At 39.2% G+C, this 18,694-nt stretch overlaps 1 protein-coding gene across 1 annotated transcript in view; it reads left to right on the plus strand.

Annotated features, from left to right (window-relative positions):
* Positions 1–18,694, plus strand: part of LOC126190882 (nucleosome-remodeling factor subunit NURF301) — a 289,288-nt gene that overhangs the window by 217,185 nt on the left and 53,409 nt on the right. Inside the window, exons 25-27 of the mRNA XM_049931491.1 lie at positions 397–474; positions 5,053–5,129; positions 13,707–13,868. Of these exons, the coding sequence (XP_049787448.1) occupies positions 397–474; positions 5,053–5,129; positions 13,707–13,868 (317 nt within the window). The remainder of the gene's footprint in view (positions 1–396; positions 475–5,052; positions 5,130–13,706; positions 13,869–18,694) is intronic.

The raw sequence follows: 18,694 nt of genomic DNA on the forward strand, positions 1-18,694 counted from the left end.
TTCACACCATAAGTGATCTTGTAGTGTCACATTGGTTCACATATGGCAGCATTGTAATAACACAGTACTAAAATTGCTCTCATAGACCACGATCTTGCCTACTAGTTCCATTACCCATCTCAAAATAAGCTGCAGAGGCAGTTGGTCACCTGTGGCACTGAGCTGTCCATATAATAAAACAAGGATGAAAAATACAAACACAACAAGGAAATAGTAACAAATTTTCTATAGCAGCGTTGACCACACTAGGCATGGACTGTGTTTCATAGATTGAGAATCGGTTATGCTTTTACCTGAAGCTCTAATTATTGCTGATTAAGGCATTTCTGATGACTTTATTTTTGTTCCTGTAGCTGTGTTTTAAATAACTGAACTTGTTTTCCTTGCATTTCAAAGGGACGCCGTCAAATCAACAGCGTGTGCAGATTGTCAAAGGACCTGATGGAAAATTACAAGTCCGTGGTTTGATGCCTGGTAAGTTATTTATCATTTACAAGACATATTTTATTTTTCCCCAGAATTTTGTCTTATACACTCTGAATTTTCTAATACAAATGAAATAATTGTAAAAAAAAAAAATGTTGTTATCTGTAACTCTTATTGTCAATAAAGCGAGCAGAAACCAGAAACATTTAAGTGTTGCTACAAATAAATTTTAAGAGAAGAAAAAGGAAATGTAATATAAACTGCCTGCAAAGAGGGAGGGAAGGGGGGGGGGGGAGGGGGAGAGAGAGAGAGAGAGAGAGAGAGAGAGAGAGAGGTGAAACACCCAGAAGGGGAGGAGGAAGTGATATGAAACTTCATTGGTTGAGAGAGTATATGATGTTATTTCAGTGATTACAAAATTGATCAAGGACTTGGGAGTATGTGCCAACATATTAGTATGATGTTGCACCCTCTCTGACCACTATTCATGCACTGATTTGGTTGGGAAGGATGTTGTCACAATGCTTTCATATCCTCTCCTGAAACATATTGCCCTACAACTGTTCTAATGTGTCCTCGAAATCCTGGATACGGCTACAGGGAAGGAGGTGATGTCTGAACTGGTCACACATGTTCCATCTGGCACAGATGTGAAGATCTTCCTGGCTATGGGAATACCTCAACATTAAGCATATAGTTCACACAGAAACGTACTGTGTGCAGATTACCATTGTCCTGTTGAAAAATGGCACTATGATACTGCCCTATAAGAGGTACAACATGAGGACAAAGGATTCTCATAGTGTACTGTTGTGCCATAAGAGTTCCCTCAACCGATACCAACCATGGCCTGAATACAACGATGGCTCCCAACACCACAGTACTGGGAGTAACAGTGCTATGTCTCTCAAAAACATTGGAAGTCTGGGACCTCTCCCCACGTTGCCACCATACTCGCTGACAGGGGTCATCCAAGCTAGTGCAAACTGTGATTCATCATTGAATGCGCTTCTATGCCATTCTTCGGCAGTCCATACTTCCTGGTCAAGGAACTACTCCAAATGCAATTTGTTTTTGTTGTGATGTTAACAGCAGCTTGGGATGGTAATTTCATAGTCTGGCGTCTGCTAGTATCTGACCAGTTGTGTGTGATGGCACAGAATGTTGCAGTTAGTCCATTACTTTTTCTTGCATGGCAGGTGCAGATTAGTGCCCAATACAGTGCTCTTCTCTTTTGGTACTCAGACAGGATCAACTGGAACTAGACGACAACTGTGACTGCCCTCACGTTCCTATGGGATTCAACATTGGGTCACTGTCACATCTGCATGTCTACAGATCTGGTTACTGCATGATTTGACCAGCTGGCCAAATAGAGATCCTCAGTGGGGCCCCTGTCAAGCCCTGTCTCTCACAAGTATGTGGCATCTTTGTGTCCTTCAGAGTAATCATTCATGATCATCAGAGTGATCACTCAATATCTGATGATGCTGTTCACATCCCTTATGTACCCAACCTGGGCAGGTAATAACAATAAACATGAACAATGCTAATTCCCTCTAGTGACCATTCTACTTGTCACAGAGAACAGCCTCTTTAAGGACTTACATACCTGCCAGTGGTGTATATATGTAGGAAGTTACTTTCACATCTGACCATGTCTCCTCAGTGCTTCATGTTAGATAGTTAGTTAAGTGTTTCATAGAGCATTTGGACAATTCATTTGTTGAAATAATGTGCAGCATATGTATGCTGATTAGTTTTAACATTAATGAACCCACAATTATTTTTATTCCTAGTTTGTGTGTGTGTGTGTGTGTGTGTGTGTGTGTGTGTGTGTGTGTGTGTGTGTGTGTGTCTGAGCCACTGACAGCTTTAACAATTGGTATTGTAGGTCATCTTTCCCTATAGTGTGGTTGGTATGTACATCACTGTTTTTGTCAAATTCTGATGGATTATTAATGATCAGTTTCATTAGTGAATCTACGTATTGCAACGGCGTAGCTAAAATGCCTAGCTGATTGCAGTAGTACCAACATAACGTTGGTGGGTGAACACCACATATTATTCTTACTGCTCACTTTTGTGCAATTACTTCAGGGAATTGTTCTGTATGACATTATTGAGCGGAAATATGCAAAATGTCTCATGAGATTGTATGAAGAGGAAAATCAGCTGAACTTAATTTGCTTCTTCCAGAACAGTTTTCATCGCTGTGCACTGAAGGCAAAAACATACCCTGAGAAATCTGCGGTAGTAGAGCATGCTCTAGAAAACAGATATTGTGTTGCATTTAACAAGACACCTGTTATTAAACGGACTAATAGTTTCTGGGGCAGCATAATAAAAGAAGTGATAGAGAGAAAAATTTGTGTTGACACCCTCAATAAAGATGGCGGCCTGCAGCTAAGCATGGCTTGTGACCCGGCCGTCAGAAGGTTTAAGTAGGTGTGACAGGTGTGCAACGAAAACATTATCGTACTTGGTGGTGGAGCAAACACCAGTGACGTCTCGGAAGGCAATGTGGCTGTATAAGGACGATGGCAGCAACCAAACATCAGACACCACTTGGCAATGGCTGAGGAGAACTTGGCCGAAAGCTGGTGGATTTCAAACCACTTGATGTGGCTACAATTGTGTTTTGTTACCACTGTACTTTAAATTTACTTTTTATCCTTAATTTTCTCCTATCGATATGGGTAGCACGCCATACCTATAGCTAACACTTTCAACTAAAATTTCTCAATTGTGCATGTATTATTACAATTGCATATGTTGTTTCTCAGCTGTACATCTTCAAGTACCCATCTTATTGCATCCTGCACCATCTATACCATTATTAAAAGTCAAAATACCTTCTGCCATCTGTTGCCGCAACTGTCACTTCTTTCATAAATTTATTTGCTTTGTTGCTATTTTATGATTAGATTCTCCTCCTTAGCAAATTTTTATTTAACTAGTCATGCCATGAACACTTGCTTATTCAAACTCTGTCACTTTTACCACAAATATTTCAAGTTGCCATCCATCCAGTCACAAAAGCCAATCTAGTACTATAAGGCTTCAGCTCCTTTCACAAATACCTTTTTGTAACAGTAATTTATTGTACTCTAATCTCTACAGTTGGACCCTTGTTCTCCAATAGTTGGACAGTGTTATATTTATCATCTTTGGGTGCTATGTGAGCTGCTTACATCCCACTCCTACGTGTGAGTACCATTACATGTAAACCCACAGCTTCCCCTATTCAGCCTCATGGTAACTCACAGATGTTGCCTTGATCCCAAGTGTCCTCTCCAGGATACTAACAATGTCATCAACATGCTATCTTCTAAGAAGCTAACCCCAGCAGAAATACCAGTCTTCTCAAAAGGTCTTACTTTGGCCAAAAATCCAGGTTTAATTATGCTGGACTTGACAAGAATCTTTTCTCCTTTATCCATTGCTCTCATTGGAAAGATATCTTTACCATTCACCCTGCTAATCTGGAGTACTGTTAACACTGACTCATCAGGCTGTCACAATGTGGGTCGGTGAGTAGCCCATGCATGTTAGTGCATGTAAAATGATTGGTCAAAATCATTAGCTAATCCATGCTAATGGCTCCATGACACTAACTTCAACATTGGACATTGTGTGTTATATAATTGCCCTATTTGTGTATATAATCTTCATTTTACAGGATGGTTAACTTATTGGGTACTTTGATGTGGCATACACTCTGTTATTAAACAAATTTTTAAAAATCTATATTTCTCCATAAGTCTTAGAGATAAATTAGGGCGCTAATAAGATCTACATTGGTAATTTTGTATCGGTTGATGAGGGTTGTTTTCTCATTCTATTTTTATATGTGTATCTTCTTTGCATCCTAGAAATATAGTGTTGATACATTAACAAAATTCAAGAACTACTTGAGTATTTTATTCTAAATTAATTTAAAACTCCCACCATCATCCTCCTCCTCTAAAGCACAAGTTTCTCCAGTAAATCCCTTCCAGATATAAAATAAACTGCCTCTCAGCATCAGATATGTTAAATATCTGCCCTCTTAAAAAATGTATCTTTTTAAACCATGTGAATTCTCTTTTATTTTTATTTTGTGGTACTGTACTTCACTTATTGTAGTGGTATGCAATTACGAAGGTGGCCATGTGACGTGTCTTGTGCGAAGAGATGTAGAAAATACTTTACAGTGTCACCAATGTGCCCTCTGTCTTTGTCCCATGCTTAACTCTCCATCCATTGTCCATCATGGTAACTGGCAGCGTTGGGGTAAGCGTCACATCAGGCCACTGCTTCTGCTTCTGGTTCTCCCCACAAACATTTATGTGCTCAGAAAACTTATACTGTCATGTTTGCATTATGCCATCCATAATGAATACTACAGTGGCTATGTACTTTCACCATACCTAAACTAACATGAAAATCATTGCTTGATGTTCTAAGTGCTCCCCAAATTGCACACTACAGGCATACACCATAGTAAGGCACTATTGATTGAAGCAACATGGAGTGCACTGATCCTTGCCACTGCAGTTCGCCCCACCACCTGTCTACTTACTTGCACACCACTATACACTCTTGCAAAGGAAATAAACCGTATTTTATTTTCTTACTTTTTAGGTCAGCAGCTCGTGCAAATGCCGGATGGAAAGCTCCATGTCCTCAACAATCCTCAGATTCAAGCTCAACCTCAACAGGTATCTGTGCATTGCATTTCTACAATGTTATCTTGAAATCCAGGAAATAAAAGTAATTGCAAATCATCCTGCATTGATATCCACACAAGACTATATAAAATTCTCATGTTTTACGCGATGTGTTAATGATGGCTGAGCTAATTTTAATCGAGAACTGTTCTAGAAAGGATAATCATCAACACAATGATTGAGGCAATAGCAGTGAAAATTGATTGACATATCAGTGTTATTCCTGGAAGGATTTTCTTAAATATTATCGATATCTCTCTTACCCAGCGATATGAGCAGGATCAGATAGGGAGAATCACACAAGTCACAGTGTGTAAGAAGGCAGACAGGCAAGATACAGCTGTCTTTCACAATGGCACTCAAAGAGACAGCTCAATGTTATATTTTAAGTAATAGAAAAGGAAGCAGCAAATACATGTAAAAGTTGTCCTTTTTTGGTGTGTGTGTGTGTGTGTGTGTGTGTGTGTGTGTGTGTGTGTGTGAGAGAGAGAGAGGGAGGGAGGGGGAGAGGGGGCAATGTCTTCTATATTTTAATCTAATTTTAATATTCAGCTAATCTTTCTGCTAGATGTTGCATGCTCTTGCCATTAAATTCAAGCATTGTGTAATCTATTGCATGTTGGTGTGAAAAAGAGACTGTTTAACTGTTAATAGTATACTGAGTGCATATTTCTACACAGAAATAGTAATAAACTTATAACATGTAGCCAATAATATTGTAATTTAAGGTAAGTTAATAGTTGTTGCCACTTCCATTTTCACATTTCATTAGATTTGTTTTGTAGTGTTGATAGTGTAATAACATGTTTAAGAATGAGTTTGAAAATGTAGTTTCCCTGAAATTTTTCAAGTTTTATGAATAACTATATTAAAAATAAGTCTCCAAAATAGATGCATGCACTCAAAGTATCAGTGCTAGCTTTGTGAAGTTTGTTATTCACTGCATTTATAAATAATAGGTGCTTGCTTCTGTAATTGCTTTGTTTATGAATCAAAATATTTCTTCTCACACTATGATCTACACACCAAAATAATTATGAGATCTGTCTACACATACTTTTACATCATGGAGTAAATGCAGGTGAAGCAATATTGAAACGTTCAATAAAGAAAATATTTTACCAGAAGAACAACTGCAACTGAGGAACATGTTACTGGAATAAAAACTCACTTCAGTTGTAAGTAATTTGCCTTTTTTATAGCACGGCCAGTTTCAGAAACTTGTAACTCCATTGTCATGTTCCACTAAATAATTAAAAATCCCGAGTGTGTGGCGTTTGGGCCAGTCAGACCCACACCAAACAACACATGGCAGCCTAGGTATAGTGACTGAGGCACACGCCTCAACAGCTGATAAGGAACTGTAGGAACCACCTGATGATGGAGCTTTAAGCTTCCAAAACTGGTAGTGGGGAAAAAAAGGGAGAGACAGGGACAAATTACTTATAACTGAAGGGGATTTTTGTTCCAGCAGTGTAGAGAAAGGTAATCCAATCTCACTGCAAAATAACCTACTGTAATCTGTTGCACAGGGAGTCGTGACATGTGAGGTAACAACTACTGTTGTAGTTCCTCAGTGTGTAATTGAAAAATTATGGACTCACACTCTTCCTCATAACCTGTTTGAATAAATAGCAACATTAGCACCTATACAGCAAATCTTCAAACAGCAACAGATTACACAAAAACAACCCAAACTGTCTACAGTCTTTGTGGAGGTAGCCTTTGTGCATGAAGCCCCCCTTAACATGTGTTGTTCATAGTATCTTGAGACAATGGACAGAGACACATATGGATAACTGTGTGGTGAGGGTTTTTTTTGTTTTTCCACTCCCTAAGCTACAGGTTAATGTTGATACTGACAATTGAAGTGTTTACATGTGGATAGATTGTGAAATGTGACACAACTCCACATTTTTTCATGAATGATTTCCCTGAAACTACAGCAAATTGATAATTTTGATAGGAATGCAGAGTAGCTGATATATGGACTTCAGTGTCACTTTGAAAGGCGTAGGAACATGGTGTTCTGACTTACGTTGTATGCTGCTACCATCAATCCTTTTATCCATTTTATCAATTCCCTGTAAAATCTCAGTTGATCGACTACGCTGAGAGGTTTTCTCCCTGTATATGATTTATATTGAACAAATCTGAGAGTAATTTGGCAGTTGTATTGGAGTTTGGCCATCATTGTTCCAGACATGGATCTTATTCTTCTAGAGGAGTCTGAAATGTCCCTTAGTGATGTTCCTTTATTAAATTCATACTATGCAGGTTTTAGACAATTCTTGCTGTTCCTTTTGAACTTACATTGTATGACGGTATAGTAATTACCATTTTTCACCTATTTTTAATTGGTTTTCATTCCTGTGTCACATTTGCATAAGTACTACAGAGCACCTTCAGCAGTACAGCCCAGAATGTTACATAGTATGTGAAAGTATTTGTATTATATCAACAGATCTGTATAGTTTGTGTAATTCCATCCTTTAATTGTTTTGACCCATGTGATGATTAAATTAAGAGCATCGGGCATATCTTGTATGGAGATTCTGTCCACACTACCTGCCCACTGATATTCAGATAGTAATGAATTCATTAAAAAATCTTGTCTAATTTCTTAGAACCAGTATTTATACTCGTTAAATCAACTATAATCATCAGATGTTTAGGAGTCTCTGTCTGAAGCCGTCTGAAGTGGAATGATCACATTAATGTAGTGATGGAAAAGGCAGAAGCCATACTAAGATCTAGAATGCTAAGAAAGTGTGCTTCATCCATGATGGAGATTGCTCACAAATCCTTCATTGAATGAATTCTTGAGCATTGTATATCTTACCTGCTTGGATAAGTGGAAGAAGTAAGAAGATGCCATGATTCATCACTGCTTTGTTTGGTCAGCAAGACAACATTATAGGACTGCTCAACAAACTCAATTGGGAGACATTGCAGGAAAGACATTGTGAGTGACATAGAACCATATTCTCAAAATTTGCAGCTCTCATGTTACATTGTGAGCCAAGAAACTGATTCCCTCCAACATACCTCTTGAACTGTGATCCCAACAGTAAAATTAGAAACTGCATTGATAAGCCCTGTACAGTTGAGGCATTGAGTAGTGAACACTCACATAAATGACACCAAAAACATTGCTGATATTTCGGGCAGTCGGGTGGGGGGGAGGGATGTGTTGGTGGAATAAAAGACAAGTAAAGGTTGGGGCCAGAGGGGTTACGGGTATGCTAGTCCTTGTCCTTCATCCACCTACCCCTTCTGTGCTAATCCATACTAGAAACACAGTCTTGGTACTACCAGATGTCTGATGTCAGAATCTCCATGCAGTTGCAGTTAGAAAGAAACAAAAACAATTATGTATTACATATTTTTTAAAGTAAGCAAAATTTAAGTTTATTTAATTTCATATTTTTGACAATATGAAGAGAATGACAGTAAGAATAATTGATTCATTTTCACTTGTGTCTCCTATGCTTTCCTGTATTTTACACTTTCCTACATTTTACACTTTTTGGAAAGTGCAAAAGGAGGGTTTTGCTGTAACTACTGACCATAGTTATTACAGTGCGTACACTTGATTCCTCGACATCATTTCACATTGTATCAGTACTGTTTACTTTATGTCTGAGGCAATTTGGAGGACTTTTTTTTATTGTGGATAGAAAGTAACTCCTCCCCCCCATGAACCATGGACCTTGCCGTTAGTGGGGAGGCTTGTATGCCTCAGCGATACAGATAGCAGTACCGTAGGTGCAACCACAATGGAGGGGTATCTGTTGAGAAGCCAGACAAACGTGTGGTTCCTGAAGAGGGGCAGCAGCCTTTTCAGTAGTTGCAAGGGCAATAGTCTGGATGATTGACTGATCTGGCCTTGTAACAATAACCAAAATGGCCTTGCTGTGCTGGTACTGCGAACGGCTGAAAGCAAGGGGAAACTACGGCCGTAATTTTTCCCAAGTGCATGCAGCTTTAATGTATGATTAAATGATGATGGCGTCCTCTTGGGTAAAATATTCCGGAGGTAAAATAGTACCGCATTCGGATCTCCGGGCAGGGATTACTCAAGAGGATGTCGTTTTCAGGAGAAAGAAAACTGTCATTCTACAGATCGGAGCGTGGAATGTCAGATCACTTAATCGGGCAGGTAGGTTAGAAAATTTAAAAAGGGAAATGGATAGGTTAAAGTTAGATATAGTGGGAATTAGTGAAGTTCGGTGGCAGGAGGAACAAGACTTCTGGTCCGGTGCCTACTGGGTTATAAACACAAAATCAAATAGAGGTAATGCAGGAGTAGGTTTAATAATGAATAGGAAAATAGGAATGCGGGTAAACTACTACAAACAGCATAGTGAATGCATTATTGTGGCCAAGATAGATACGAAGCCCACACCTACTACAGTAGTACAAGTTTATATGCCAACTAGCTCTGCAGATGACGAAGAAATTGAAGAAATGTTTGATGAAATAAAAGAAATTATACAGATAGTGAAGGGTGACGAAAATTTAATAGTCATGGGTGACTGGAATTCGGTAGTAGGAAAAGGGAGAGAAGGAAACATAGTAGGTGAATATGGATAGGGTCTAAGAAATGAAAGAGGTAGCCGCCTGGTAGAATTTTGCACAGAGCACAAATTAATCATAGCTAACACTTGGTTCAAGAATCATAAAAGAAGGTTGTATACATGGAAGAACCCTGGAGATACTAAAAGGTATCAGATAGATTATATAATGGTAAGACAGAGATTTAGAAACCAGGTTTTAAATTGTAAGACATTTCCAGGGGCAGATGTGGACTCTGACCACAATCTATTGGTTATGACCTGTAGATTAAAACTGAAGAAACTGCAAAAAGGTGGGAACTTAAGGAGATGGGACCTGGATAAACTGAAAGAACCAGAGGTTGTACAGAGTTTCAGGGAGAGCATAAGGGAACAATTGACAGGAATGGTGGAAAGAAATGCAGTAGAAGAAGAATGGGTAGCTTTGAGGGATGAAGTAGTGAAGGCAGCAGAGGATCAAGTAGGTAAAAAGTAAAAATCCTTGGGTGACAGAAGAAATATTGAATTTAATTGATGAAAGGAGAAAATATAAAAACGCAGTAAATGAAGCAGGCAAAAAGGAATACAAACGTCTCAAAAATGAGATCGACAGGAAGTGCAAAATGGCTAAGCAGGGATGGCTAGAGGACGAATGTAAGGATGTAGAGGCTTATCTCACTAGGGGTAAGATAGATACTGCCTACAGGAAAATTAAAGAGACCTTTGGAGATAAGAGAACCACTTGTACGAACATCAAGAGCTCAGATGGAAACCCAGTTCTAAGCAAAGAAGGGAAAGCAGAAAGGTGGAAGGAGTATATAGAGGGTCTATACAAGGGCAATGTACTTGAGGACAATATTCTGGAAATGGAAGAGGATGTAGATGAAGATGAAATGGGAGATACGATACTGCATGAAGAGTTTGACAGAGCACTGAAAGACATGAGTCGAAACAAGGCCCCCGGAGTAGACAACATTCCATTGGAACTACTGACGGCCTTGGGAGAGCCAGTCCTGACAAAACTCTACCATCTGGTGAGCAAGATGTATGAAACAGGCGAAATACCCTCAGACCTAAAGAAGAATATAATAATTCCAATCCCAAAGAAAGCAGGTGTTGACAGAAGTGAAAAACTAGTAAAAGCCGACCTCGGGGAAGATCAGTTTGGATTCCGTAGAAATACTGGAACACGTGAGGCAATACCGACCTTACGACGTACCTTAGAAGAAAGATTAAGGAAAGGCAAACCTACGTTTCTAGCATCTGTAGACTTAGAGAAAGCTTTTGACAATGTTGACTGGAATACTCTCTTTCAAATTCTAAAGGTGGCAGGGGTAAAATACAGGGAACAAAAGGCTATTTATAATTTGTACAGAAACCAGATGGCAGTTATAAGAGTCGAGGGGCATGAAAGGGAAGCAGTTGTTGAGAAGGGAGTAAGACAGGGTTGTAGCCTCTCCCCGATGCTATTCAATCTGTATATTGCGCAAGCAGTAAAGGAAACAAAAGAAAAATTTGGAGTAGGTATTAAAATCCAGGGAGAAGAAATAAAAACTTTGAGGTTCGCTGATGACGTTGTAATTCTGTCAGAGACAGCAAAGGACTTGGAACAGCAGTTGAATGGAATGGATAGCGTCTTGAAAGGAGGATATAAGATGAACATCAACAAAAGCAAAACGAGGATAATGGAATGTAGTCGAATTAAGTCGGGTGATGCTGAGGGAATTAGATTACGAAATGAGACACTTAAAGTAGTAAAGGAGTTTTGCTATTTGGGGAGCAAAATAACTGATGATGGTCGAAGTAGAGAGGATATAAAATGTAGACTGGCAATGGCAAGGAAAGCATTTCTGAAGAAGAGAAATTTGTTAACATCGAGTATAGATTTAAATGTCAGGAAGTCATTTCTGAAAGTATTTGTATGGATTGTAGCCATGTATGGAAGTGAAACATGGACGATAAATAGTTTGGACAAGAAGAGAATAGAAGCTTTCGAAATGTGGTGCTACAGAAGAATGCTGAAGATTAGATGGGTAGATCACATAACTAATGAGGAAGTATTGAATAGGATTGGGGAGAAGAGAAGTTTGTGGCACAACTTGACCAGAACAAGGGATCGGTTGGTAGGACATGTTCTGAGGCATCAAGGGATCACCAATTTAGTATTGGAGGGCAGTGTGGAGGTTAAAAATCGTAGAGGGAGACCAAGAGATGATTCAGAAGGATGTAGGTTGCAGTAGGTACTGGGAGATGAAGAAGCTTGCACAGGATAGAGTAGCATGGAGAGCTGCATCAAACCAGTCTCAGGACTGAAGACCACAACAAAAACAGAAAGTAACTACTCCAAGCTCCTTGACACAGCGGTTATACTCTTGTAATGCACCCAGGAGTAAGTGCATCTCATATAAGCATGCTGATGTCGTGCATAATGATGGTGTTCACTGGGAACATTTGTGGCTGCACTGCTCTTGGAGCAGTTTGGCCATGAAGCTGTTGTCATCCATAATGCTGCAGGCAAGTGACTGTAGAACTCGTGTTACATTCCAGTTGGGCAGTAACCTGTAAAGCTACTGCAATTGTCAGTCACATGGTAGCACATGTTAGGAACTGCACCGCACCAAAAAAAAAAAAAAAAAAAAAAAATCTGAATCTCACATCTGGCCAAACAAATTTAAAGTAGTAGTGTGGTGCAAATTGCTAATTTCAAATAACTCTCGTTGAGCTGCAGGGAGCTGCAGTGTTAAATAATTGTCTGATGTTGGTAAAACAGGTTCACTTTTTTGAGAATTCTTCTTTGGTACCCCACTTTCAGAATTAAATTACCAGAAGCCCTGTGATATATGTTTAGTAAAAATAATTGTCTTTAGCAGAAATAATAGAGATATCCACCAAATTCCTAGATTTCCCTTTAACTGTACTAACTTAGATGTGTTTAAAAATTGCCCAAATGCTAGTCATCATTGTCAAAGTTTTCAATATCTGTGCTTGTTGTTTTCCCATCATAGACAGACAGACAGCTTTTCAGTCTTGGCTTCTGTAATACCTCATGTTGTGGGAAGCAGATATTCCTGAATAGTCCATTGATTAGCATATGTACAATTATGTATGTTCATTGGTTGATTCACTCTGTCCTTTTATCCTTTGTTTGGGCAGAAATCATCTTGTGTGTTTCAGTATGTTGCTGTTGTTTCAGTACGCTTATTAGTATGGTTGTGAAATTGTGTTGTAAATTTGTGAACAAGAAACAATGTTATTGGCCTTACAGAGAACTGTACTCTTTACTGTTGAGTTTCCTGGGTTATGACGGTATGAAATGGTAAAATGTTTAGATCATGTTCTTTGTGGTACTAATATACTTCATGTAGGAAGTATAGATTTACGAACTCATGTTGAAATTGTTTAGCATGGCTCGAGTACAAAGTTGATGAAAACTCAGGAAGTTAATACACTTCTTGCCAGCTTTCCATTCCTTAGCTTTATGAATTTCTGCTTTTGAAGTTGGCAGGTGTCTGATGGTTATTGCTGTAATTTAAGATGTGTAAGAACTTTTATTTTTCCACCAAAAGGGAACTGATAGTCACTGAACACTACAACATTTAGTTTTACAGGTTTGGCTAGTTCTCAAAATGTCATTATTGGTTTTTCTTGACACTTCCATCTTCATGAGTTTGATTATCTGATATAGTGGTGCCACTCTTAGTGCCACAGAGCCAGGCTTCATTTATATGATATTGACTTATGGTGCCATCATTTGTGCACCATGAACAGTGGTGTATATATTGACATTTAAGTTCCGTTTATTTACTAGCAAATTAAGGCTCTTGCACAACAGAGTTCACTATTGTCCTTTTTGTTGCTCCTTCACCACCATCCACCATATTAGACCAGAGATAACTATTTACCAAATTAGCTTTCAGTACTGTGCAGTGTAGAGGTCTTTTATCACCCATGAACATATTTAACAAAGAAAGAGACAAAAAAAGAAAATTAGTGTACAAAGAATTTATTACAGGTTGCAGGCAGCAGAGTTGTGACGACCACAGCGAAAACATCAGTAGCAGCATCTCCTACTATTACTCAAGTAGTGAAAGCTGCTAACTCCCAAGTCAAACAGATAGCAGTTGACTCGACTAGGGGAACAGCTATTCCTCTAAGTCCATCTAAGCCCCCACAGGTAATACAAAATGAGAAAAATATTGTTTCAATTGCATACTCATTTATAAGGCTTTATAAAAAATATCTTTTTTGCCAGATTATTTACAAGATACATGAGGATGCCTTGAAACTTTCTACTGTTACGTAAATAATGATAGCTTACAAGGCAGCTCAAGACTCAAGACAGAGAAACTTTTTTTTTTTGTGTCAAGGTACCAAAATCACACACACACACACAATAATTAAAGGAGAATTAAATATGCTGTTCTTTATTTATTGAGAAAAACTCCCATTTCTTTTCCTTGTACTGTCACAACCAACTTAATAATTTATTTAAGGAATCATCATACTTGATGAGAGATGTAACACACAGAGTGCCAAATTCTGCAGAAATAATATTAGCTGTTATGTCATCATCCTGAGGTAATATGGATAAAGTGTTGCAGTAGGAACAGCAACAAAAAAAAGTCCTACATCTAAAATAGACAATTGTGGAAAGCAGAAACTTCTACCCACACCAAAAAATGTCATGAAATTTTAGAGGCAATTGGATAAGAAAGACAAAGACAATTTTAGTTGATAACCAGCACGACACACTACATTACCATTAAACATTTGCTTTCTTCCTTGACATCACATTAATTAAAAACTTTGTGTGCTTAGATTAATTCTGTTGAAGATGTGTGTTGTTACTTTAAACACTGCTAGTAAGCTTATTTTGATTTCAGTTATTATCACGAATTTCTCATTATAAATCTTACACTCAACTACATTTAGAATGTGTAAGATTTATTTCAAGAATTATATCACGGTGTAATTTTTTAATCTTTCATGCAATGAGTTATGATTTAGTTTAGTGTAGTAGTACAGTAATTTGTGTCGGGGGGATCATTTTATAATTATTAGGTTTGTTAGCTTAATATAAAAAAAAATGTGTTAAGTCATATATACAGGCTGTGATCGGCCATTAGGTTTGTTAGCTTAATATAAAGAAAAAATGTGTTAAGTCATATATACAGGCCATGATTGGCCATGACATTGCTGAAAGAACCCCTAAAATTGTTGAGGACAACTTAAATCAAGATTGCTGGCTGAAGTATTAACTTCCATGCTTCGAAGCCTGAGGGCATTGTCATAATGACTTCATTGCCTCGTTTGCTTTATGCCTAGTACACATTGCTTTTTTTTATTTATGTGCATTTTAAACACATTATTATAGTAACATTTGCAGATGCCTTCAGGGCCGTAACCATGCTGCTACACCTCTGTTCAAGCACCACAGCTTCCTTCAGTCCCACGTGTCTAAAAAACTTAAGTCAACATTTACTGTTATAAGCCAAAAAAAGTTTGATGTATTTCACCTGAGAGAATAGTGATATATGTAGAAACAAACACAGATGAATATTACGCTTTCAGCTTTAAGGTCCACATATTCATAATCTTGGGTCGAATCAGAAACATAGGAGAAGATGAGGATGATGGGAAAAAAGAGGGGGTGGGGGAATTTTACATAGCAGGCCACTAAATGCTTTGATCAAGATTAACTCAGTATTTACAATAAAGTGAGAACATTGAAAAATGATTTTTGAATTTAGATAATATATTCGATGTGACGTGTAAAGAATGAGATGACACATCATCTCAGAGAAGAATAATCAAGATACAATTGGAAGTCAAAAGATAAAAGCATACGTCAAGGTACAGGAGTAAACTTTTCAGTGATAATAATGGGGCATTTTAGTAGTTAACCTGGAAAGAAAAAGCAGTTGGAGTGGCAGAGTGAATACAGAGGTAAAAGTAACAAAACTGAATCTAAGCCTGAAAGAAATGGTGACACATGATGTGGACAAAATGAGATGGAATTATCAGATTCTCATGCTTTCATCAGTCTTCCTCTAGACTGTAAACACTCTCAGTATCGGGTCAGGTGCTAAAGAAGAGTTAAAAGTATGAACCAACACAACCGAATGAAATATGCGGACAACATACAGTACACTATTGCAGAACACCCACTACCTTGTGATGTGCATTGTTATTACATTTAGGTCATCCAAATCCTATTGCAAATCAGTATTTTTGCTATTTTGTCCTGTTATTAACTTACTTGTTCATCAGTCCATTTCATTTTCTGTTCCTCTCTTGGTTCACTCCTTTCTTTCAATTCTCAGTCTGTTCACTCAAAATCTTTGTCTCTCTTCACTTTCTTTCTCCTTATCTCTTCATGAGTTCAGACCACCTGTCACATTTTTAACATTAATTTCATTACAGTTGAAATTCCATCATTACTTTCACCACTAGAATTTTTATTTTTTGCTCAAGACTTCTGCTCTTATGCTGTAGCTCCAGCTACCTGAAATGCCCTGTTTTCATTATCACCATAAGTATCTGCATATCTCACCCCCCCCCCCCCCCCCCCCCCCAACACACACACACCACAGCCACCACCCTTCTACAAACACACACATCACACATGTACTCACACACACAGAATAGCAATTTGCTTTAACTTTTTTAGTGTAACAAACAAGATAAGACAGTAGTAAGACAATGGCACCTTTTGAGGATGACTGTTCAAATCATCTGCCATCCAGATATACATTTTCTGTGGTTTCTCTAAATCACTGAATGAAAATTTAGGTTGATTTCTTTGAAAAGCACGGGGCGGATTTCCCCATCTTTCTTCAAATTGATTTTGTGCTCTTTTTCTAATGACCTTGTTGTCTGTGGGATGTTCTCCAGTCTGTATAATGACAGATTTTTTATATATCTAAAAAGAAAGATGATGAGACTTACCAAACAAAAGCACTGGCAGGTCGATAGACACACAAACATACACACAATATTCAAGCTTTCGCAACCAACGGTTGCCTCATCAGGAAAGAGGTAAGGAGAGGGAAAGACGAAAGGATTTGGGTTTTAAGGGAGAGGGTAAGGAGTCATTCCAATCCCGGGAGCGGAAAGACTTACCTTAGGGGGAAAAAAGGACAGGTATACACTCGCACACACACACATCCATCCGCATATACACAGACACAAGCAGACATTTTGTCAGCAGACAAAAAAAAAATTATATATATATATACCTACCTATATATATATACCTAAAAACAAAGATGATGTGACTTACCAAATGAAAGTGCTGGCAGGTCGACAGACACACAAACGAACACAAACATACACACAAAATTCAAGCTTTCGCAACAAACTGTTGCCTCATCAGGAAAGAGGGAAGGAGAGGGAAAGACGAAAGGATGTGGGTTTTAAGGGAGAGGGTAAGGAGTCATTCCAGTCCCGGGAGCGGAAAGACTTACCTTACGGACGGTATACACTCGCACACACACACATATCCATCCACACATATACAGACACAGGCAGACATATTTAAATATGATGTGACTTACCAAACGAAAGACACACAAACATACACACAAAATTCTAGCTTTCGCAACCATCGGTTGCTTCGGCAGGAAAGAGGGAATGAGAGGGAAAGACGAAAGGATTTGGGTTTTAAAGAAGAGGGTAAGGAGTCATTCCAATCCCGGGAGCGGAAAGACTTACCTTAGGGGGGAAAAAAGGACGGGTATACACTCGCGCACACACACACATAGACAGACACAAGCAGACATATACAGAGGCAAAGAGTTTGGGCAGAGATGTCAGTCGAGGCGGAAGTGCAGAGGCAAAGATGTTGTTGAATGACAGGTGAGGTATGAGTGGCGGCAACTTGAAATTAGCGGAGATTGAGGCCTGGTGGATAATGGGAAGAGAGGATATATTGAAGAGCAAGTTCCCATCTCTGGAGTTTGGATAGGTTGGTGTTAGTGGGAAGTATCCAGATAACCCAGACGGTGTAACACTGTGCCAAGATGTGCTGGCCGTGCACCAAGGCATGTTTAGCCACAGGGTGACCCTCATTACCAACAAACACTGTCTGCCTGTGTCCATTCACAAAGTTTGCGAAGATAATCCCATTCCTGATGTCCAGGCAGAGCTTCAAGGAATCCTCAGAACCTTAGGCCCCCTACAAAACCTTTCACCTGACTCCATCAACCTCCTGACCCCACCGACACCCCGCACCCCTACCTTCTCCCTAAAATTCACAAACCCAATCATCCCGGCCGCCCCATTGTAGCTGGTTACCAAGCCCCCACAGAACGTATCTCTGCCTACGTAGATCAATGCCTTCAACCTATTACATGCAGTCTCCCATCCTTCATCAAAGACACCAACCACTTTCTCGAACGCCTGGAATCCTTACCCAGTCTGTTACCCCCGGAAACCATCCTTGCAACCATTGATGCCACTTCCTTATACACAAATATTCCGCACGTCCAGGACCTCACTGCGATGGAGCACTTCCTTTCACGCCGATCACCTGCCACCCTACCTAAAACCTCTTTCCTCATTACCTTAGCCAGCTTCATCCTGACCCACAACTTCTTCACTTTTGAAGGCCAGACCTACCAACAATTAAAGGGGACAGCCATGGGTACCAGGATGGCCCCCTCGTACGCCAACCTATTCATGGGTCGCTTAGAGGAAGCCTTCTTGGTTACCCAGGCCTGCAAACCCAAAGTTTGTTACAGATTTATTGATGACATCTTCATGATCTGGACTCACAGTGAAGAAGAACTCCAGAATTTCCTCTCCAACCTCAACTCCTTTGGTTCCATCAGATTCACCTGGTCCTACTCTAAATCCCATGCGACTTTCCTTGATGTTGACCTCCATCTATCCAATGGCCAGCTTCACACGTCCTTCCACATCAAACCCACCAACAAGCAACAGTACCTCCATTATGACAGCTGCCACCCATTCCACATCAAACGGTCCCTTCCCTACAGC

This window comes from Schistocerca cancellata, chromosome 1 (assembly GCF_023864275.1).
Source record: "Schistocerca cancellata isolate TAMUIC-IGC-003103 chromosome 1, iqSchCanc2.1, whole genome shotgun sequence".
NCBI lineage: Eukaryota > Metazoa > Arthropoda > Insecta > Orthoptera > Acrididae > Schistocerca > Schistocerca cancellata.